The sequence below is a fragment of the Octopus sinensis genome, linkage group LG17 (assembly GCF_006345805.1).
Source record: "Octopus sinensis linkage group LG17, ASM634580v1, whole genome shotgun sequence".
Lineage (NCBI taxonomy): Eukaryota > Metazoa > Mollusca > Cephalopoda > Octopoda > Octopodidae > Octopus > Octopus sinensis.
The window spans coordinates 7,220,389-7,245,388 of NC_043013.1; the positions used below are offsets into that span (position 1 = coordinate 7,220,389).

General features: G+C 38.5%; 1 protein-coding gene across 8 annotated transcripts in view; it reads left to right on the forward strand.

The window, feature by feature from the left end:
- Nucleotides 1-25,000, forward strand: part of LOC115221035 (protein furry) — a 234,962-nt gene that overhangs the window by 70,465 nt on the left and 139,497 nt on the right. For all 8 annotated transcript variants that reach the window (XM_029791247.2, XM_036510295.1, XM_036510300.1 and 5 more), the window contains exons 2-6: nucleotides 11,034-11,226; nucleotides 19,313-19,366; nucleotides 19,955-20,088; nucleotides 21,500-21,530; nucleotides 23,545-23,595. In XM_029791247.2, the coding sequence (XP_029647107.1) occupies nucleotides 11,053-11,226; nucleotides 19,313-19,366; nucleotides 19,955-20,088; nucleotides 21,500-21,530; nucleotides 23,545-23,595 (444 nt within the window). In that variant the 5' untranslated portion in view covers nucleotides 11,034-11,052. The remainder of the gene's footprint in view (nucleotides 1-11,033; nucleotides 11,227-19,312; nucleotides 19,367-19,954; nucleotides 20,089-21,499; nucleotides 21,531-23,544; nucleotides 23,596-25,000) is intronic.

Consider the following 25,000-nt stretch of genomic DNA (forward strand, 5'->3'; position numbering starts at 1 on the left):
TGGGACTGAACCCAGAACAATGTGGTTCGTAAGTAAGCTACTTACTACATGGCCACTCCTGTTAGTTCTATCAGCATTGGCCCAGGGCTATACAACAACAACAACATCATTAAATGTCAGCACAAGACAGTACATAAAGATTTCTAACATTAAAAATAATATCTTACATTGATACAAGGCTTTGTGTTTCAGGGGTAAGGGCAAGGTACATGTAGTTGATTAGATCGGCCACCCTCCACCACTAACTCAGGCATCTATATTTATTTAATTTAGATCACAATTAGTGCACAATAGCTTCAGTAGTTATAAGGCTTTTAGCTCACCAATTACTAGAGTTTACTGCATTTCTGACAACAGTGAGAAAGACAAGGGAGTGTCTGTGTAACTTTGGTGCAGAATAAATAGCAAACGGGATTTTGTTTGACAAGCACTGGTTTGTCAGTTTTCTTCTGCCTGTTGTTTACATTCTTTGCTAAGAAACATTGGCAAATGATACATATGTATATATATAGGTGTGTGTGTAATGTATATATCATCATCATCATCATCATCATCATCGTTTAACGTCCGTTCTCCATGCTAGCATGGGTTGGACGGTTCGACCAGGGATCTGGGAAGCCAGAAGGCTGCACCAGGCTCCGGTCTTATCTGGCAAAGTTTCTACAGCTGGATGCCCTTCCTAACGCCAACCACTCTGAGAGTGTAGTGGGTGCTTTTTACGTGGCACCTGCACTGGTGCCAGGCGAGGCTGGCATCGGCCACGGTCGGATTGGTGCATTTTACGTGCCACCTGCACGGAAGCCAGTCGAGGCAGCACTGGCTTCGGCCACGATTCGGATGGTGCTTTTTACGTGCCACCGACACATATGTATATATTTAAATTCTGGGTGCAGCTATGACTGTGTGGCTGAGAAGCTTGCATCCCAAGCATTTGGTTCCAGTTTCAGTCCTGCTGTGTAGCACCTTGGGCCAGGGTCTTCTTCTACTATTACCCTGAGCCAACCAAAACCTGGTGAGTGGTTTTAATACATATATATGTATGTATGAATTATATATATATATATATATATATATATTATATATATATATATATATATAGATGTATGTATATATAAATATATTTGTATGTATATACATATGCATGTATGTATGTATGTATATACATATATGTATGTTTGTATGTATGTATGTATGTATATATAGGCCTCACCAGCCACCTCCGGTCTCATAGCAGCAATTCCACCAAATGATGTCAATGGTCATCTTCAAACCCGAAGGACGAACTTTATGTATGTATGTATGTAAGCATCCATGCATATGCGTTTGTGTGTTTAAGAATTGTTGTCTCTTTGTCTAACTTGTGCAAGCATGGAAAAACAAATGTTGAAATGATGATGAAGATGATGATGATGATGATGATGATGATGACTTAATCAGAGTAGGAAGAGCAACACTTGCAACTTTTTCACAGTGTCTCTGTGATTAGAGGAAGGAAAAACCAGAAAACCCACTCTAAAAGCTTGCAGCTGAGTGGAGCCTGCAAAAAAAGCACCTGTGAGCTAAGTGGTCATATTAAACCAGGTGACAGATTAAGTCAACTCTCAGCTAAGCCCACCCCAAATACATGGTCTTTAGACATTAATCTAATTACTTTCTGATTACCCAACACTGTTAGGTTGTCATCGTGAGGGCGCGTGGCTTAGTGGTTAGGGCATTCGGCTCATGATCGTAAGGTTGTGAGTTCGATTCCCGGCGACGCGTTGTGTCCTTGAGCAAGACACTTTATTTCACGTTGCTCCAGTCCACTCAGCTGGCAAAAATGAGTTGTACTTGTATTTCAAAGGGTCAGCCTTGTCACTCTCTGTGTCACGCTGATTATCCCCGAGAACTACGTTAAGGGTACACGTGTCTGTGGAATGCTCAGCCATTTGCACGTTAATTTCACGAACAGGCTGTTCCGTTGATCGTATCAGCTGGGACCCTCGTCGTCGTAACCGGCGGAGTCTTAAGAGGTTGTCATCTGACAGACAGACTGGTTGCATGAAGTAAGTGGCAGAGGTGGTGAAGCTTATGGTGATAGAGATGGTTATTGTATTGGTAGTGGTGGTGGAAATGTTGAAGTGTTAAAAGTTAACAGTGGCTGGATTTTTGAAATCCATTGCTCAAGTAGGCACGGGAGTGGCTGTGTGGTAAGTAGCTTGCTAACCAACCACATGGTTCTGGGTTCAGTCCCACTGTGTGGCATCTTGGGCAAGTGTCTTCTGCTATAGCCTCGGGCCGACCAAAGCCTTGTGAGTGGATTTGGTAGACGGAAAGAAGCCTGTCGTATATATGTATATATATATATGTGTGTGTGTGTTTGTGTGTCTGTGTTTGTCCCCCTAGCATTGCTTGACAACTGATGCTGGTGTGTTTACGTCCCCGTCACTTAGCGGTTCGGCAAAAGAGACTGATAGAATAAGTACTGGGCTTACAAAGAATAAGTCCTGGGGTCGATTTGCTCGACTAAAGGCGATGCTCCAGCATGGCCGCAGTCAAATGACTGAAACAAGCAAAAGAGTAAAAGAGTAAAGAGTAAGTTCTCAGAGCTGTCGGTCAAATATGAAGGTTGGTAGTGAGGTAAAAATACACCTACGCTGGTGCCATGTAAAAAGCACCCGTGCTGGTGCCATATTAGAAGCACTTGTGTTTGCACCCCATGAAAAGCACCCAGTACACTCTTTAATATGCTTGGTGTTAGGAAGGGCCTCCAGCCATAAAAACCATGTCAAAACAGACAGTGAAGTCTGGTGCAGGTTTCTGGGTTGCCAGCTCCTGTCAAACCATCTAACCAATGCCAACATGGAAAACAGACATTAGCCCTTGAAAATTCAGATTACTCTGTTAAATTTAATACTTTTTAATTCACATAGGCACAGGCGTGGCTGTGTGGTAAGAAGTTTGCTTCCCAACCACATGATTCTGGGTTCAGTCCTTCAGTCCCACTGTGTGACACCTTCAACTATAACTTCAGGCTGACCAAAGCCTTTTGAGTGGATTTGGTAGATGGAAACTGAAAGAAGCCTGGTGAGTTTGAACATAAAACTGGTAGAATATTCTTTTCTACTCTAGGCACAAGGCCTGAAATTTGGGGGGAGGGGGCCAGCTGATTAGATCGACCTCAGTACGCCACTGGTATTTAATTTATATATATATCATCAGCATTATTGTTTAATGTCCACCTGCCATACTGGCATGGTATATATCTATGTGTGTGCGTCTTTGTGTCTGTGTTTGTCCCCTCATCACTACCTGACCACTGGTGTTGGTGTATTTACGTCGCTGTTACCTAGTGATTCAGCAAAAGAGACTGATAGAATAAGTACTAGGCTTTAAAAGAAATAAGTCCTAGGGTCAATTTGTTCAACTAAAACCCTTCAAGGTGGTGCTCCAGCATGGCCACGGTCAAATGACTGAAACAAGTAAAAGAATAAAAGAATAGTTTTGACTTAATCATTTAGTATCTTGCAACTTTGAGATTTCAGTGAGGTGGTTGTATAATTTTAGAATGGCATTGTAGGATAGGTACAAGAGGCCAGATCTGGTGAGTTTGAACATAAAACTGGTAGAATATTCTTTTCTACTCTAGGCACAAGGCCTGAAATTTTGGGGAACAGGGCCAGCTGATTAGATTGACCCCAGTACAAAACTGGTACTTAATTTATCAAAAAGAATGAAAGGCAAAGTTGACCATAGCGGAATTTGAACTCAGAACATAAAAACAGATGAAATACCATTAAGCATTTCACTCAGTGTGCTAATATTTCTTATTTCTTTATTGCCCACAAGGGGCTAAACACAGAGGGGAGAAATAAGGACAGACAAAGGGATTAAGTCAATTACATCGACCCCAGTGCGTAACTGGTACTTAATTTATTGACCCCCAAAAGGCAAAGTCTACCTCGGCGGATTTTGAACTCAGAACATAACGGCAGACAAAATACCGCTAAGCATTTCACCCGGCGTGCTAACGTTTCTGCCAGCTTGCTGCCTTAAAAGTGGTAGAATATGCAGGTCAGATATGGCTGGTTTAAATGCTAAACGGTTAAGTGATGATAATGATGATGTAGAAAAAAAAAGAGTAACTGTTTCTGACTTGTAAAAATATCTTTATCTACTGATTGACACATGGTATGAGAAGACTTGAGATGATTAATGTTTCACTAACAAGGTCCAAGAACATTATTTGCATTATTTACATCTGACGGATATTTGTCCTCATATTGTTTGTTGTTAACACAGCGTTTCGGCTGATATACCCTCCAGCCGAAATGTTGTGTCAACGACAAACAAGATGAGGACAAATATCCATCAAATGTAAATAATGTACATAATTCCTATCTCATAAAGGTCCAAGAAGTCATACTGGGTTACATTATACTGTGTTCCTGTTCTTTAAGAAAGTAAGGAGTTATCTGGCTCTGATTTCACTCTGATTTCAAATCCTGCCAATAGAATAAAGTTCAAATTTAAAAAATATGCACTAAGGTTGATTTCTTCAAGCAAAACCCCTTCATGACAGTGCCCCAGCATGGCCACAGTTCAATGACTGAAACAAGTAAAAGATAAAAGATAAAAGATGACTTAATATATTCTTTTATTCTTTTACTTGTTTAAGTCATGCTGGAGCACCACCGTAAAGGTTTTTAGTCTAATACTTATTTTATCGTTCCCTTTTACTGAACTGCTTAGTTATGGGGACATAAACATACTACCATTGGTTGTCAAGCGATGGTGGACACACACACACACACAAACAAATACATATACCACATGGTTCCAGGTTCAGTCCCACTGCATGGCACCTTGGGCAAGTGTTTTCTTTATAGCCTTGGTCTGACAAAAGCCTTGTGAGTGGATTTTGTAGACGGATACTGAAAGGCGCCCATCCATGCCAGCATGGACAACAGATGTTAAATGATGATGATGATGATGATGATGACGTGTATGTGTGTGTATGACGGACTTCTTTCCATTCCTGTACACCAAATACAGTCACAAGGTTTTGGTTGACCCAAGGCTATAGAAGAGGACACTTGCCCAAGATGTCAGACAGTGGGACCATGTGGTTGGGAAGCAAGCTTCTTATTTCTTTATTGCTCTCAAGGAGCTAAACATAGAGGGGACAAACAAGGACAGGCAAATGGATTAAGTCGATTACATCAACCTCAGTGCACAACTGGTACTTAATTTATCGACCCCGAAAGGATGAAAGGCAAAGTCGATCTCAATCGAATTTGAACTCAGAAAGCAAGTTTCTCAGAACTCAGAAAGCAAGTTTCTCAGAACTCAGAAAGCAAGCAGGAAGCGAGCTTCTTACCACACAGCCATGCCTGTGCCTAATATATTGATATAAATGAAACTGAGTGATGTCAACTTTGCCACACATCCTTTTAGGGTTGACAAAGAACCTATCCTATACTGGGAGGAATTCTTCTCTTTCATACACACTTTCTTTCTGTCTGTCTGTCTATCTGTTTCTGTGACTGATTCTTGAAGAAATCAGTTGTAGCCAGATCGAGATAGTAATAGGCTCTGATGGCTTTGAAAAATTTCTGGTTTGGTTGTTGATCCACTACATAGAGTCTCAAGTAATGGCTCTTGTCTGGGTGTGTTACGTGAGATGGTATGTGACTGTCCGAGCATGATGTATAGTACACAGTGTGGCTGTCTGGGTCTGTATATAAGATGAATCGTGGCAATTTGGCCATATTATGTAATACACAGTAAATGAATAAGGGCAATGTCCTATTTTGACACCCGTTTTGTCTGTTTTAATATTACCAAAAATTTCAGTAGTTCAGCAGTAATTTCAGAATGACAACATACAGGGTTACTAATTATAGTTCTCAATTGCCAGCTCAACAGAACAATATGTAACTTTATACTCTTTGTCATGCTACATCAAACACTTATCGAATTTCCTATTTTGGGCTTCAAAAAAAAAAAAAAATAATCATACCAACCTTGATCAAATGAATAACAAAACCACGAAAATTCATTCATTTTTAATGACTGATTACAGAGATTAGTATCTGACTGGGATTAGATTACTGACCTGTAAGCTCAAATTCTATGTCTTACATTACTTTCTAGGTGTTAGGCCAGTGACATCATTGTTTCGTTTGTATCAGTATGTATTAAATATATATATCAGTTATCATATATCTTCTACTCGTTTTGGTCACTGGACTGTGGCCATGCTGGGGCACTACCGTGAAGGCTTTAGTCAAAGAAATCAACCCTAGTACTTACTATATAAATTTGGTATTTATTTTATTGGACTCTTTTTCCAAACTGCTAAGTTCAGAGGTGTAAACAAACCAACAAGTGGTGAGGAGAACCTCAACCATATGGTTCCAGGTTCAGTCCCACTGCATGGCACCTTGGGCAAGTGTTTTCTTCTATAGGCTTGGTCTGACAAAAGCCTTGTGACTTGATTTTGTAGATGGATACTGAAAAAGCCCATCCATGCCAGCATAGACAACCGATGTTAAATGATGATGATGATGATGACATATAATATGTGTGTGTGTCTTTCTGTCTGTGTTTGTCCCACCACCATTTGACAACCAGTGTTGGTGTGTTTACATCCCTGTAACTTAGCAGTTCAGCAAAAGTGACTGATAGAATACGTACCAGGCTTAAAAAAAAAGTATTGGGGTTGATTCATTTGACTAAAACCCTTTAAGTCAGTGCTCCAACATGGTTGCAGTCTAATGGCTGAAACAAGTAAAAGATACACACACACACACACGTGACTGGTTTCCACTTATTTTTCATCCATCAGATTCACTCACTAGTCATTAGTCAGTCTGGGGCTGTAGTAGAAGTCACTTGTCCAAGGTGTTGTGTGGTGGGACTGAACCCCAAACTAGATAATTACAAAATGAGCTTCTTAACCACGCAGCCATGCCTGCTAAGCCCCATGTTGTTGCTACAGTAATTTAACCCTACTTAATTAGTCTTGACGAAACAAATGTATAGCCTAGAAGATCTTGTGCTCTAATTATGTATTCTGACACAGTGTTGCTAATAAGGTGGCCAATTAGTAGAGTTATTAGTGCATCAGATAAATTGCTTTGTGGTAATTCTTATGGCTCTCTACATTCTGAGTTAAAATTTTATCAAGGTCAACTTCACTCTTTACTCTTTTACTCTTTTACTTGTTTCAGTCATTTAACTGCGGCCATGCTGGAGCACCGCCTTTAGTCGAGCAAATCGACCCTGGGACTTATTCTTTGTAAGCCCAGTACTTATTCTATCGGTCTCTTTTGCCGAACCGCTAAGTGACGGGGACGTAAACACACTAGCATCGGTTGTTAAGCAATGCTAGGGGCACAAACACAGACATACAAACACACACATTTATATATATATATACATATATACAACAGGCTTCTTTCAGTTTCTGTCTACCAAATCCACTCACAAGGCATTGGTCAGCCCGGGGCTATAGCAGAAGACACTTGCCCAAGATGCCACGCAGTGGGATTGAACCCAGAACCATGTGGTTGGTTAGCAAGCTACTTACCACACAGCCACTCGTTACTCATCCTTTAAGAGTTGATAGACAAAGCGCCAGTTATATACTGGGGTAAATTCTCCTCTTTCATACACTCTTTCTTTCAGTCTATCTGTCTGTCTGTCTGTCTGTATTTATGGAAGAAATTAGTGGTGGCCAGATCTGGAGATGGGTAGGTTCTGCTAGCTCTAAAAAATGCTCAAGGCACACATTAAAACATGACAACACCTCCTACAACTCTCATCAAGCAGATGAGGTCCCAAGGTAAGCAATAGTGTATCTAGGACTACATTAACCATACAGACTGGGTTGACCAAAACTTCAAGAATGGAATTTAGTTGAAGGAAACTATGCAGAAGCCCATTGTATGTATAATCAATAACCCATACTTAGTTTCAGGGTCCAATACCAAAAATAAATAAATAAAATTCATGATACATGAGAATATATTCTTCTTTTCTTAAATTGGTGGACTGTAATTTGAGGAACATTGGGCTGCAATTTTTAGCAACTCAAGTGACAATATAAAAGATCCCTTGTAAAGGCTCAACATATAACACTAGATTTAACCTTTAGCATGCTTAGGCACATCATGGTACTGTATGAGTTTTCTCCCCTGTAACTTCAGGGGCATTGTGTCACACTGAGAGGAGAGAAAACTCATACAGTGACATGATGTGTCTTACAGCATCCTAAAGGTTAAAGTAGGCATTGGCAACCTTTTTAAAAAAGTGGTTTCATGTGAGACATTACTCAACATCAGACAGACCATACCACTAGAAAAATAAAATTCAAGATAATTTTAATAAAGGTTATTTTCCTTATGAAATTAAGCATACCGATCAGAAAGTCCTATGAGCTGCAGTTCACCCATGACAGGTTTAAAAGATTTGTGAAGTGTAAGGGCTTCTAGTTTTAGTAACAGTTGCTGTATCTATTTTTTTGTATGAGGCAAACTGGTCTGTAAGGTGGGTTTGGCTTTGACTACTTCTTTTTTTTTCACCCTTTTCAAGCCTAGGGCCCAGTTTCCTGGTTTCTGCAGCGTATGTGTTCCCCCCAGCTGGATGGGACACCGGTCCATCGCAGCGTTACTCAAGAAACAGGAAGAGAGAGTGAGAGAAAGTTGGGGCGAAAGAGTACAACAGGGGTCACCCCCCCCCCTACCGGAGCCTCGTGGAGCTTTTAGGTGTTATCGCTCAATAAACACACACAATGTTAGGTCTGGGAATCAAAACTGCGATCCTCCGACCGCGAGTCTGCTGCCCTAACCACTGGGCCATTGCGCCTCCACTTTGACTACTTCTAGCAGTTAAAATAAGTATGTAAGACAGCAACACTTTCAAGCCAACAACATGGTCCAGCAACATGGATTATAATGTAATTCTGGATTATGATTTTCATGATATGAACTCCATCGTTAGTAGAATGGAAAAAGACAACAAAAAACAAAGAAAGAAAGCCTCATTTTTTTTTATATTTCTAGATTGCTTTGTAATTTTGGCGATCATTAGAGAAAATACAACTTAATGGGCCAAAAATTGCAAGCCAGATTGTGATGGTAGGATTTTGTTCATCATTATGGAAATGATATATATATATATATATATATATATAATATATATATATATATATATATTTTCATATATATATATATTTAACTATTAGAAACTAGAAGACAAAGGAATTCAGTTACATCACAGCAATTTGTGTTGCCTGGAGACAGAAATATATATATTATATATATATATATATTATATATTATATATATATATATATATATATATATATATATATATATATATATATATATATATATATATATATTTACATACATATATATATATAAATATATTATTGATTTATCTTCTGGAGTGTTGTTTGTCAGGTCAGATTGGCCTTGAGACAATAAGTTGAATTCAGATGTAACTTATTTTATAGCATTATTCTTATTCTTATTATAGTTATCATCATCACCATCATCATCGTTATTATGAAGTCATGACTTTTTTTTTTTTATAATTGGCTGCTTTCATTGCACAACTGAGTGCAGTTCTGTTGGCCCTGGCTATGTGCAATGTTATATTTCGGCTTTGTATATTCTGTTATATCGATAATACTCTATGTAATATGTATGCAGTTCTTAGTAAGTGCTATTTTCTGTATGTTGTACATATTTGTAAGTCCTGCCATTCAGAGGGGTTATTTCTTTATGTTTGTTTTCTTAATCATTGCTTTGTTTATTATTATTATTATTATTATTATTATTATTATTATTATTATTCAGTAGTTTTATTTTTATGGCGTGCTTTCACTTCACTACTGAGCGCAGCTCTGTGTGCCTTGGGTATGTGCTGTGGTTTGCTGTGATGCTCTGATGGTTACTGTATTGAAAGTGTTTTACGTAGGATGTGTGCAGTGCCCAGTAGTACAATTTAATGTATGTTATATATATTTATAAGTCCTGATGTTTTTGTTATATATTTGTCTGAATATTTTTTTATCAAACCTAATGTGCTTACATTAGGAATTGTTTCTGTTTTTAGATTCCATATTTGAGTTACCTCTACTTCTAGGTCTTTGTATTTTGAAAGTTTCTCCATTTCTTTTAGAGAAACGTTGTCATCTGCTGGTATTGATACATCAATTAGAAAGCATTTTTTTCTTCATGATCTCTGACAACTATATTTGGCCTATTAGCCTTAATTTCTCTATCTGTGTGTATTGGCATTATTATTATTTTCATATGCACTCAACAGATTAGATTGTTAGAAAAGAAAAAAAATTCTAACATCGGACTACAACAAGTAAACTTAGATGCCAAGAACCCTCTTAAGTATCCTAGCTGTCCCTAATAACATATAATACACTCAACAGATTAGACTTTTGGAAGATAAAACACACTTGCTGAACATGCTGTAAACAGGGATTGAATCTGAAAACTACTTTGTTGAAAATCAGATTTTATCAATTTCTTGCATCTGTTACTCTCTTATTCCACAGACACTACTACTACTACTACTACTACTACAGCCAACTAAAGCCTTGTGAGTGGATTTGGTAGAGAGAAACTAGAAGCTAGTTGCATGTGTGTAGATAGATAGATAGACAGACAGACAGACAGACATTCATATATACTTACATAAGTACCTACATGGATGCATACTTACATGTGTGTGTTTGTGTTTCCTTGTCTTGACATCATTCGATAGTTATGAGTGTTTCTGTCATTTAAGCCGTGTCATTCATTTCTAATATTCAGTGAAAATATGTCAGGTTATGGAAAAATATTACCTTGCTTAGAAATAGGTCAAATATGGTGAACTGAAGGGCATCTGGCCATAGAAAAAAAAAACCCTACCTCAATAAACTTTGTCCAACTCATACAGACATGGAAAAGTAGATGTTAAAACGATTGTGATGACAACTCAGTGCTTATTCTATAATTATGTTTTTTCATCTTTTTCTGTAGGAATCAGACACATCAACCAATGGATGAGGCTGAACACACCATCAAACTGCCATGGAAGAATGAGGATTCATATAATAATAATTTCGATCTGAACCAAGATGTCACACCAGGCGAATATGTGGTACAGACATTATTCCTGGAGTTCTGTTCTGTTACAGACAGGAAGATCGAACAAGTCTTGGCAGAACCTCTGGTAAAGTTAACCCTTTTGTGTTCAGATTAATTTGTCAAATGTAACGCTTATCTGTTCACATTAATTTTGATTTATTCAGGTTCAAGTGGGGTGTCCACAATATTTGCTTGTAACTTTGTTAATTTTCTACATACAGATTTGAAACTTTGTAAATGGGTACTTATATGCCAGTGGTTTATAATTACATAATTTTAGCTGATCTTTCTGACTAAATTTGACTTTTATGGGCAGGTAAATTTAATTAACAGGTGTAAAAACAATAGCATTATGAATAAACACTAAAATTCATATTCTTAATACATCTTACCCATTTGGTTTGCTGCTAAAATTATCCCAGATGACTTTAATTTCTTTCCTTTTTTGTTTTGTACTTTAACCCATTTCATTACCAACCCACTTGAGACTTCCCCTTATTTTTCATATACAAATTTTACTCATTTTAAAATTGAATCACTCTTGGTTCTTGTGGTACAAACTTGTTGTTTTTAATGTTATCTAAATTATAAACCTCCCATCAAAATTTTCTGTTAGGTTACCTTTTGGAGAAAGTCTGTCAAAAGTGAAACTCTGACGTTGTATCAAATAGTTGAGGGACTAGTTATGTTTAATAAAAAATAACATGTTTACCTAAGTTTTAACATTATCTTCTTCAAAATAGTCACCTTGCACAGCAATACACCGGTCTCAGTGTCCCTGCCACTTTTAGAATCTGACCTGGGAATCATTTTTTGTAAGTGAGTCAAGGACCTTCTGCAATTCACTCTTGATCTCGAGAAGTGTTAAAATTACAACCTTTGAGCTGCATTTCCATCTTGGGGAAGAGACGGAAATCCTAATCTAATTTCCGTTCAATCGAAGTCAACTCTTGGTTACTCAATGGATCAGTGTTCTCCAGCCAGTTCTATCCTGGGTCGCTTCTTTCAGATTGGCTATGTCCATTCCTGTGTCACTCTTGATGGTGTCAAACCAGTGGGTTCTTGGTCGGCCTCTTCCTCTCTTGCCACTGACCATTTCGAGCATGATGTCCTTCTCCAGGGATTTTCTACGCATAATATGACCAAAATATGCCAATCTATGCTTGGTGATCCTAGCTTCTAGCAACAGTTTTGGCTTGATCTGGTTAAGAACTTCTCCAATGGTGAGCCTCACTGTCCATGGAATCCGTAAAAGTCTTCTCCAACACCAAAGCTCGAATGCATTAATTCTCTTCTAGTCAGCTTTCTTTAGTGTCCAGGTCTTGCATCCATATGTTGCTATTGGGAAGACGATTGCATCCACAGGTGATAAATCTGATGAATAGGGTGGGCATGGAAGTGGTACCATGTTGTTTTTGGTGAGAAACTCAGGAGTAAGGAGAGCTTGGTGATACGGTGCATCGTCATCATGAAGAATCCACTTCTTCATCCTCCACAGATCCCGTTGCTTTTGCCAAATATCCTCCTTCAAACCCCTCAAAACATTGCCGTAGAACTATCGATTGATGGTCTGGCCATGGGGGATGAATTCTCAATGCACAATATCACATTTTTGGGGCTAATGCTGATGGCTGGTTTTCCAGATCATTTATCCCAAGGATGTTCTTCGACTTTTGAAGCACCCGTGTCACTCGAAACATCATGTTTGATCCATTGTCTCCTAGCTGTAAGCTTGCTGTGTTGTGGTAGCAGACTTCCCACATTTAACACAAAATTTTGCATTGGCTCTTTATTCCTATTCATGACAAAATCACAAACTACAGCATACAGGTGATCACAAAAACACAAATTTCACAACTTGCGAAAAAAACACAGTAATGTTACTTGACACACTGCCTCATGGAGGTCGATGAAAGGCTCTAATTGTGCATACAGCCATGTTTAAATAAGGGAATCTGTTTTATGTTGTGAAGAAAAGTCTATCATTTTGGCTGCTTTTCTTTCTTTGGAAAACAAAAATTAGAGTTCTTACTGCTACAGGGTTCAAAATTGCAATTTGGATGATTTTTGTTGCCTGGTCATAAGACCTCTCTCTCTCTCCCTCTCTGACATGCTGGTGGAAAAAGCTTTTCTACCCAAATTCAAAAAAACCTATCCAGGTGTCAGTGTCAGAAATTCAAGATGCACTTTAGCATGTAATGCATGATTGCGAGCTTTAAGAAGGAGTTGTGAGATCTGTTTTGACTGGGATCACCAACATGTGGTGAGATAGGGAGTGTATTTTATTAGAAATTTGGTCACGAAAGTGTTAAAACACAAAATGAGGAAGAAAACACAAACTTCAAACTTAAAATATTTATATTTTAAATATATTGCAGTAATTACCAGGGAGATGGTAAATTAGTGAAGTCATTAACACTAGATAGAGCGTCTCATGGTATTAATTCTGCCTCTGTGGCGAGCTGGCTGAAACGTTAGCACGCCGGGTGAAATACGTAGCTGTATTTCGTCTGCCGTTACATTCTGAGTTCAAATTCTACCGAGGTCGACTTTGCCTTTCATCCTTTCAGGATCGATAAATTAAGTACCAGTTATATACTGGGGCCGATGTAATCCACTTAATTCTTTTGTCTGTCCTTGTTTGTCCCCTCTGTGTTTAGCCGCTTGTGGGCAATTAAGAAATAAGAAATGTTAGCAAGCCTGGCGAAATGCTTAGCAGTATTTCGTCTGTCTTTCCATTCTGAGTTCAAATTCCACCGAAGTTGACTTTGCCTTTCATCCTTTCGGGGTCGACAAATTAAGTACCAGTTATATACTGGGGCCGATGTAATCGACTTAATCCGTTTGTCTGTCCTTGTTTGTCCCCTCTGTGTTTAGCCCCTTGTGGGTAGTAAAGAAATAGGTATTAATTCTGCCTCTCTGAGCTTCGAGGTCAGTTTGCCCTTTATCCTTATCATTGTTGATAAAAAAACAAAAAGAAATGTTATCAATCCAGAGTGATTGATTGATAGAACTGTTATTAAAGTTTTAGCCTAGATATCTTGTGCAATCTATTCCAGCTTTATGCGTTCTGGCAGCAATATGTGTAATGAAGCTGGTGCCAAGCTGCATCAGCTCAAGTCAGCAGTTTTTCTTTTGGATAAACATTGATGACATACGGATTAGAAATGCTAAGCAGTAATGTATACAAATATAAAATTGTTATTAGTTCAAATATGTTTGAGACAAATTCAAGCCTGCAAACAAGCTATTTGCTGTTTTTTGTCATGGAGAAAATTTTTTGCTGTAGACCATAAGAAGTGTAATCACACCAAGTAAGTCCAGAGTGCCCTCTACCTAGATCAGTGATTCCCAAACTTGTTCGGGCTGCTGTCCCCTTGGCACCTAGGCCACATTCCTATTGCCCCGCCCCGCCACTCTGTCCACTACTACAAACATAGACCACTTCAAAACAACCCATTAAATAATTAACCCATTATCTTGTTTTTACATCCATTACCCCCTTTTGGCCATCCCGTTATCACCCCCCTTTCCTTCAACACCGCCACGACATCCAATCTTTCCACCGTCCCCAGGGGGGCAGTACCGGCCAGTGATGTAGATTGATGGATGCATTTTGTCTACTGTGAGAATCTTTCTCCATGACAAAACAAACGGCTTTCTTAAAGTTTTCGAGTATCTCAAAGATAAGTAAACTGGTAACAAGTTTATATTCGTATGCATCACTGTTTCACCCTTCTAATTCATATTTTACTATGGCCAGGCTGCTGATTAGCACAACCAGCCACAGTACTGTGACTAGAACATAATAAGAGAGACCTGATCTTTCATTGTCATTTCAAAGCACCTCTCTTTCCCCTGTTCAATGCTGAAGAGGATATAACAGCTTTGAAATCCATCATCCAACAATCTGGATGATGGACACTTTGGACTGACTTGGTGTGTTCACACCTTTTTTTTTTTTTTGTCTACAGTCACTTACCACACAGCCACTCCTATGCCTGTAGTAGCTTACTTGCAAACCACATGGCTCCAGGTTCAGTCCCACTGTGTGGCACCTTGGGCAAGTGTCTTCTACTATAGCCTCGGGCCAACCAAAGCCTTGTGAGTGGATTTGGTAAACGGAAACTGAAAGAAGCCCGTCGTATGTATGTATATATATATATATATATGTATGTGTGTGTATATGTTTGTGTGTCTGTGTTTGTCCCCCCAACATCGCTTGACAACCAATGCTGGTGTGTTTATGTCCCCATAACTTAGTGGTTCGGCAAAAGAGACTGATAGAATAAGTACTGGGCTTGCAAAGAATAAGTCCTGGGGTCAATTTGCTCGACCAAAGGTGGTGCACTAGCATGGCCACAGTCACATGACTGAAACAAATAAAAGAGTGAAAAGAGAGATTGAGAACTTTTCTCAATGATAAAATGCTGTGAATGATATTCTTGCAGGCTTGAGCATGTCTCAGGCACCTTTGAACTTGTAATTGGTGACATAAAGAAAGATTTGCATGCATGGAGAACTGCTAATCTTTCTTCAAAAATCATGCCAGCCATTCACATACATGTGAAGAGACAAGGACAACACTGATTGAAGGAAGCTCTCTACTATACTAATTTTTGGAAATCATCATTATTATTATGTTCCGAGTTCAAATCAGACGAAGGTCAACTTTGTCTTTCATCCTTTCAGGGTCCATGGAATTAGTACCAGTTAGATATAATCAGCTAATCCCTTCCCCAAATTTTAAGCTTTGTAGGGATCTTTTCGGTTTGAACAGCAGTTTTTTCTAGCGGTGTCATATGAAATTGTCACCCATAATTGTGACCCTAGTATCGATCTATTGCATTTCAATCTGTTTTAGGGTTAGGGTTAGGGGTGGGGCAAAAGGTATCTTTTTTTCTTCAAAAATGTAAATAAACCCAATCTGTTTCTTAAATGAGGGACATATTCATACAGCACAGAATGTCTTTTACCTCAATAGACGTCAGTGATTGGTTGAAATTGCAGAAATTGAAGAAAAAACAACAAATATCTTACAAACTATAGAATTTTCTCAATAAAGCCAAGAGAAAAAGATGTTTTATAAACACATTCTACCAGTATACGAAGTTTAAAATTTCTTAGTTACCTAGAAATTATGTTAAAAACTGCTGTTCAAACCGAAAAGATCCCTTTGTTGTTATATTAGGAAGATTATTATTGTGATTCAGAAGGTAGTGATTCAGTTGACAAGTTACATGCTTTTATGATGAGCCATTTGTATCAAATTCTGAATATCATCTTTGACAAAATCAGAAACGAAGATATCCTACAGCCTTGTATGAAAATTAACTAAGAATTATTAATCATCATCATCATCATATGATTAAATATTTGTTGTGCAAGATTTTTTATTGGCTAAACTGGCAATATGACCATTCCGAAATATAACAATATTAATATGATGTTTGAAACATAAATTAGCATGGAAGTTAATGACAAGTTTTTATTTAGATCACTTAAAAACAAGACATTTATATCACAGGAGCCAGGGATGGTCTCAGGCAAGGTCACTCTCTCTCCAAATCTGCAACCTTGTGTCTCTGTAGGAACCTATTATTATTATTATAGGACACCAGATGACGCAGTCTGTTGAGTGTCAAACAAAATAAATAATTTATTATTTTGTTTACTTCCCCTTAATGTTTTGAATTTCAAATTTCTTCCTCCATCTCTTTGCCTTTGTTTACTTTTGTTTTGTTTTTTCTGTTTTCTATTTTGTTTCTTTCTGCCCTCCTACCACCGTCCACTCTCTCCTTTTTTTTTCTCTGTCTCTCACTTATTTATTTATCTCTTGCTTTTCTTTCTGCTTCTCTCTCTTTCTGTCTTTTTTACCCTTCTCTTCTTGTCTTTCACCCTCTTTCTTTTTCGTTTCTTTCTCTTTATTTCTGTCTTGTCTTTTATCTGCCCCCTTCTTTCTTGTTTTTCTCTCTCTCTCTTTTTCTTCTATTCTCTCTCCCCCTTCTGCTTCTCTCTCCTCCTTCTACTTCTCTCTCTCTTTCACTTGTCTTTTATTCTTTTGATTTCTTTTTTTTTTCTGCTCCCCTCTCTCTTCTGCCTTCCTCTATCTCTCTCTCTCTCTCTCTCTCTCTCTCTTCTGCCTTCCTTTCTCCCTCTCCTCTGCTTTCCTTTCTCTCTCTCCTCTGCCATCCTCTCTTTCTCTCTCTTCTGCCTTCCTCACTCTCTTCTGCCTCCCCTCTCTCCTGCCTTTCTCTCTCTGTCTTCTCTCTTCTGCCTTTTTTCTCACTCTTTCTATCCTCTGCCTTCCTCTCTCTCTCTCTCTCCTGCCTTCCTTTCTCTCTCTCCTCTGCCTTCTTCTCTCTCTTCTTCCTTCCACTCTCTCTCCCTCTCTCATTCTCTTTCTCACTTCCACTTCTCTTTCTTTGCTTTTTTCTATTATTCCTTCTCTTTCCTTTTCTCCTTTCTCTCTTTCTCTGACTTTCTCTCTTCTTACACCCCTCCTTTCTCCCCTCGTTTTCCTACCCATCTCTACTCCTTATCTACCCTTCTCATATTTCTATCTGCCTCCCTCCCCCCTCCACCACCTTGCCCTGACAAAACATTTAATGACTTTGGTGACATTACATAATTACCAAAACACTAATAATTGACTTACTCCCACTACCCCCCCTCCAGCAATGCTATTTGAACCTGAACTATCTCTCCTTGTTCCTCGCCAGCAATCAAACAACTCGTTATTAAACTGGTTATTTATTTATTTATTTACTTGTTTATTTCATTATTTATTTATCCTTATTGGATCTTTTTTATTTTATCTTTTTATCTATTATTTCATCTCTGTTTTTTTTTTTCATTTATTTTATTTCATCTATCTGTTCATTTTATTTCTAAATTTCATGTATTTTCATTTCATCTATATTCACTGTCATCATCATCATCATCATCTTCATCTTCATCATCATCATCATCATCATCATCTTTATCATCATCATCATCATCATCTTCATCATCATCTTCATCATCATTATCATCATCATCATCATCTTCTTCTTCATCTTCATCATCATCATCATCTTATCATCATCATCATCATCATCTTCATCATCATTATCATCATCATCTTCATCATCATCATCATTATCATCATAATCATCATCATCTTCATCATCCTCACCATCATCATCATAATCATCATCATCTTCATCTTTGTCATCATCATCATCATCATCATCATCATCATCATCATTGTTTTAATGTCCAGTTATTCATGCTCACATGAGTTGAATGGAATTTTTGCTGAGGCTGATTTTTTCCACTGCCAGAGGCCCTTCCTGTTGCCAAAAACCTAACCCTAACTTGCTTCCAAGTGAGGTAATGTTTTCTTTTGTCCAGACATGTCTTTAAGGAAGATTGATAATAAAAGACATCACTTGCATCATGATGATGATGATGATGAGACACTTGTTTAATTCTCTCATGTGATATCAAATGATGGCAAGGAAACAGTAACACACACACACACACACACATATATAATTATATGTATACATGTGTGTATGCTTGTATGTATGTGTGTGTATATATATACATACACACACACACACACACACACATATATATATATATCATCATTGTCATCATCATCATCATCGTTTAATATCTGTTTTCCATGCTGGTATGGGTTGGACGGTTTGACTGAGGAGACTGGCAAGCCAGTAGGCTACACCAGGCTCCAATCTGATCTGGCAAGGTTTCTACAACTGGATGCCCTTCCTAATGCCAACCACTCTGAGGGTGTAGTGGGTGCTTTTTACATGCCATCAGCATGGCAGCCAGTCAGGTGGCACTGGCATCAGCCATGTTCAGATGGTACTTTTTATGTGCCACCGGCACATAAATATATATATATATATATATGTATACATATATATATATATACATACATACATTTATATATACATATACAGAAAAGAGTAAGACACAGAAAGTACAGCACACAGTGTGACTGAACCTGGAACCATGTGGTTAGAAGGCAAACTTCTTACCACACAACCACATTTCTTCCTTTTTCTTTCAGTTTACCTTTTTCACTCCATTTCTCTTTTCCGTTTAGTTATCTCACTTAAGAATTCACTTCATCGATTCTTATATTTCTTCTGTTTATCCAGGAACGTTCTCTCTCCAAGTCTCTACAGCGAAGTGAGGACCCACAGTTAGACCAGGTAAACTTGTACATAGAAATTTTTGCTCAGTTCTTAACTCATATACTCGTTAACACCCTCGTTCTGTCTTTCACTCAGTGTCACTCTCTCACCTCTATTACTCTCTCTCTTTCCCTCAGCCTCTCTTTCTCTCTCTGTAATACACACACACACAATCTCACTATGTGTCTCTCACACACACGCTTACTATGTGTGTGCCTCTCTCTTTCACTCACACATACACACTATCTGTCACTACAGCTCTCTCTCTTTCTCTCTGTCTCCCTGTCTCTCTCTTTCTCTCTCTCTCCCTGTCTCTCTCTTTCTCTCTCTCTCTCCCTGTCTCTCTCTCTTTCTCTCTCCCTCTCTCTTTCTCTCTCTCTCTCTTTCTCTCTCCCTCTCTCTTTCTCTCTCCCTGTCTCTCTCTTTCTCTCTCCTCTCTTTCTCTCTCTCTCTGTCTCACACACACACACTTTCCTCTGCTCTCTTTCTTTCTCTCAGAAGCATTTGTGCCACTTTCATTCACACACACACACACACACACACACACACACACCCACACACTAATTCAATTACTTTCACTCCATCGCTCTTCTCTTCCCTTTGTAGGTGCTGTCATCTTTAGGCTGTGTTGCTGAGCAGTCACTGCCATCTCTGCTCAATACTTTATTCAAATGGTACAAAGGCCAGTTTGTTACCGATGAATCCCTTTTCATTGAACAGTTCAGACCTAAAAACAAAGGGTAAACATTTATTTATTTATTTATTTATTTATTTATTTATTTAATGACTTAATCCCAGAAAGAAGTGCAATACTGATGACCCTTTTTAAGGGCTTCTGTGGTTGGTGATAGGAAGTTATTTCAATAGAATGGAGATCTTGCTCAGAAGTTTTTAACAGTGTAGACTCTGACTCAGATTAGAGGTCTGGCTCAAATACTGGTGTCAGTGGTCACCCTTGGTCAGATTGAAGATCTTGCTCAAATGTTTGTGACAGTGAGGACTCTGGTTCAAATTGCAGGTCCAGCTCAAATACTTTTGACAAAGTGGACTCTAGTTCAAATTGGAGGTCTGGCTCAAATGCTTGCTACAGAGTGAACTGTATCCCAAATTGGAGATCGGGCTCAAATGTTTGTAACAGTGTAACTCTGGCTCAAATTGCAGGTCCAGCTCAAATACTTTTGACAAAGTGGACTCTAGTTCAAATTGGAGGTCTGGCTCAAATGCTTGCTACAGAGTGGAGTGTAGCTCAAATTGGAGATCTGGCTCAGATTGCAGGTTCAGCTCAAATACTTATGACAGAATGGACTCTAACTCAGATTGGAGATCTGGCTCAAATGCTTGCAACAGAGTGGATCCTGCTAAAGACTCCCAAAGATCATGCAGTTTTGCTGTATGGATGAGACACAGCTATGGTCTTTAACAATTGAATAGCTGTGTTGGTAATGGTGACGATGGTGGTGGTGGTAGTGGGGGTGACAGAGAACAGCTGCAGAGATGTACATGGTCGGCATTTTATTTTTGTGTTGTGGTCTCTTTGATGTTATAATTAGTGTTACTATCTTCATTTGATCATGTTCCATGTCACTGCTTTATCTAATACATATGTTGTTGTCGTTGTTGTTGTTGTTGTTGATTAGGCTCAGATCAACTCTGAATGAGCAGATATATGATCACACAAAATACACTTACTCTTTGTAAGCCTAGTACTTATTCTATCAGTCTTTTTTGCTGAACTGCTAGGTTATGGGGAACATAAACACATCAGCATCAGTTGTCAAGCGATGTTGGGGGGAATAAACACAGACACACAAACATACACACACACACACACACACACACACATACATATATACGATGGGCTTCTTTCAGTTTCCGTCTACCAAATCCTCTCACAATGCTGTAGCAGAAGACACTTGTCCAAGGTGCCACACGGTGGGTCTGAACCCGAAGCCATGTGGTTGGTAAGCAAGCTACTTACCACACAGCCCCCTCCTGCACCAATAAACCAGCATGTACCAGATGGCGCCAGTGGTTTCAGGGTTAAATAGAGTCTAGAAGTAAGATTCAGTTTAAATGAAGTAACCACACAACCAAGCCCTTTGATTGATATGTAATTAAACATTTGTTGTAATAACTTTATTTCTATTTCAGAGACAGAGATTACTTGTGTGAAAAACGTGATGTAAGTATTGTTTATTTGTTTTCTTTCATGTAAATTATTTCTCCTGTTAAACTGTAAGAGCTTTCTTTACACCCACCTCTCCCTCTCTCTCTCACTGTTCTCAGTTTGTCCTTCCCTATTCCTAAACCAAACACAAGGTTGTATACATAACGGTTCCTTCCTTCATTGAAATATATACCTTTCTTACACTCTTTTTGTCCTTGTAAGTCAACTAATTGCTAATGTCAATATACCTTTCTCTGTCTCTAGTGGCTCCCCTCCAATATTACTAAGCATTAATTTCACAGTAAGTAAACACTTATACACAAACAGTACGGCATGGAACCGAGGGTGGCGTGACGATATTCCTCAAGTCCCATTCAACAACAAGATTCTAACATTTTTGACATCAACATACCTAAGACCATCTCTGTGTCTTTCATACAGAACTGTTTTAACCCTTTGGCATTTAAACGGCCATAACCAGCCCAAATATCTTGCCTATTTTATATTCAGAGCAGCCAGATCCAGCCTCTTACACCCACGTCATTTTAAAAAAATATTATCACGTCATCGAAATTCTAAAGCTGTGAGATAATGTATGACAAATTCAAAGCAATGTGAATAAATAAACATTGCATTCGATAGAATAATACGGATGCTAAAAGGTTAAAGCAAATCCTGTAACTTTAGCAAAGAACATGTTTGAGAGATTGTGCTGCTGCATTCACTTTAGTTTGTAAACAGACAGGAGGGACACCGCTGGAATGGATTTGAACGTAAGACTGACTCAGGAATTAAATACCAATGACTTCTGTACCGTGATTGAAAGCTAATCAACTGCCAACTTCTCTGAGTGAGATTAATGATTGAAGTAGCCCTGGCAGTAGATGTAATAGGAAATCTAAGCTGGAATGGAAATTAGGAGATAAGGGGAATGATGTTTGTGTTGGCATGAATGTATACGCAGAAGAAAATTTAAGATATTTATAGTTCTTACTTAACATTAAGCAGATTTGAAACAGAGTTTATTGCGATTATTTATATATGCTTTTCATCTCTCTTTCTCTCACTCTCTCTCTCTTCCTTTTTCTCTCTTTCCCCTTCACTCTTAAACTCTACGCTTATACCCAACTATTTTTACATCCACTTAACTCCCATTTAGCTGTCTACTTTCTTCTCTCTCTCTCTCTGTACCTATATATGTACAACAAATATAGCGGTTCGGCAAAAAGAGACCGATAAAATAAGTACTAGGCTTACAAAGAATAAGTCCTGGGGTCGATTTGCTCCAGCCTGGCCACTGTCACCTGACTGAAACAAGTAAAAGAGTAAAGAATAAAAGAGCATTTACTTGATTTGGTACTCTCTCAGTCAGCTTCAAGAGTTCATGAATGTTGAATTTTCTTCCAGACTTTAAAAAAAATTTCAACTTGGATGAAGAATTTAAAGCTTAAGTTCAAATTCATTTAAGCATTATTGCATGTTTTCAATACTGAACACATCTAGCACTTGCCCACTGTCATCATCATCATCATTTAACGTCTGTTGTCCATGCTGACATGGGTTGGGCAGTTTGACCAGGGCTGGCAAGCTGGAAGGTTGCAGCAGACTCTAGTCTGATTTGGCATGGCTTTCTACAGCAGGATACCCTTCCTAATGCCAACCACTCCAAGAGTGTAATGGGTGGTTCTATGTGCCACCGGCACAGGTGCCATTCGCATGACACCAGTATCTGCCACGACTGCGATTTTGCTCAGCTTGATGGGTCTTCTTCTCAAGCACGATATAATGCCAAAGATCTTGGTCATTACCTCCATGAGACCCAACACCTGAAAGGAGTTCAGCCACTTAGCCTCTGTGAGGCCCAACACGTGAAAGGTGTTTTTTATGTGCCACCAGCACAAGTGCCAGTTACGTGACACCAGCATCAACCACAACTAATCATCATCATCACCATCCATTATCATTTATAGATGTATATGTTATCATTTGCTCTTATAATTCCTTCACTATTCAAATTTTTATCTTGCAGTTGGCTGTAGAATTTGTCTACTGTTTGGCCCTCACAGAAGTTCTTTCAAAGGTAAGTAGGAACAATACATTAGTGAAACTGAACAGCAAACAACACCTCATTGCAAAGAACCACAAATATATCCTTCTTTGTAAGGACTGGCAGTTATGTTCTTCCTTGGCAGGACCACCAGTTTTGTCTCTTCTTTTTAAGGATCAACAATTGTCTCTCTTTGCATTGGCCAACAGGCATGTCATTCGAGTGGATTTGGTAGATGGAAACTGAAAGAAGCACATCGCATATATGCATATATGCATATATATATATATATTATCTATATAACTTATAAATGAGGGCTAACGAAAAAATTTCTAATGCCAAATATGCCAAAATTAGACACATTGTCCATAACCATTATAATTTTTTTTCACAATACGCATGCTACTCAAAAAGGTCGACAGAAATTTCTAAAAAAAAACACTATTACCAGGATGATGTGTTTAATTTTGGCATATTTGGCATTAGAGTTTTTTCTTTTGCCCTTGTTTATAAATTTAACCTTTAAAGGTATTTTTAATATGCTGGCCATTGATAAAATTTTTTTTTGAAATAATTTTATCCTACATTAAATATATATATATATATATACACATATATATATATATATGTGTGTGTCTGTATTTGTCCCCCCAACATCGCTTGACAATCGATGCTGGTGTGTTTATGTCCTCGTAACTTAGCAGCTCGGCAAAAGAGACCGATAGAATAAGTACTAGGCTTGCAAAGAATAAGTCCTGGGGTCGATTTGCTCCGCTAAAAGGCAGTGCTCCAGCATGGCCACTATCAAATGACTGAAACAGAGTAAAAGAGATATATATGCATATACCTATTTGAGTCTTTGTGTCTGTGTTTTGTCCTCCCCACCACTACTTGATAATCAGTCTTGGTGTGTTTAGATCCCTGTAACTTAGCAGTTCAGCAAAACAGACCAATAGAATAAGTTACCAGGCTTGAAAAAGTATCGGGGTCAATTCATTTGGCTAAAAATTCTTCAAGTTGACGCCGGAGTATGGCCACAGTCTAATGACCGAAACAAGTAAAATATAACAATTAAAAGCTGTTTGGGTGTGGGTGTAGTAATGATTCCATGCCTTGATGTCATGGAATAGTTATAAACAGATGTTAGTGTCACTCAAGCAAGTGATGACCTTCATCTCCAGTCTTGCATGAAAACCTGTCTTGTCATGGTGGAAGTATTGCTTTACCTGGAAACAGGTGAGGGATGATAAGAGAAAGGGTATCCAGCTATAGAAAACCCACTTCAACAAATTCCATCTAACCTGTAGTGTGACGGATGAAGAGGACAACAGAAGGAGAAGGAAATACAAACAGGTCTTACCTCGGCGAAGATCAGCTCTCTTACCAAACTCGGCACGTCCAGTCGCTTCCTCGTCTCTGCGCGAACTGCGGCTTCATT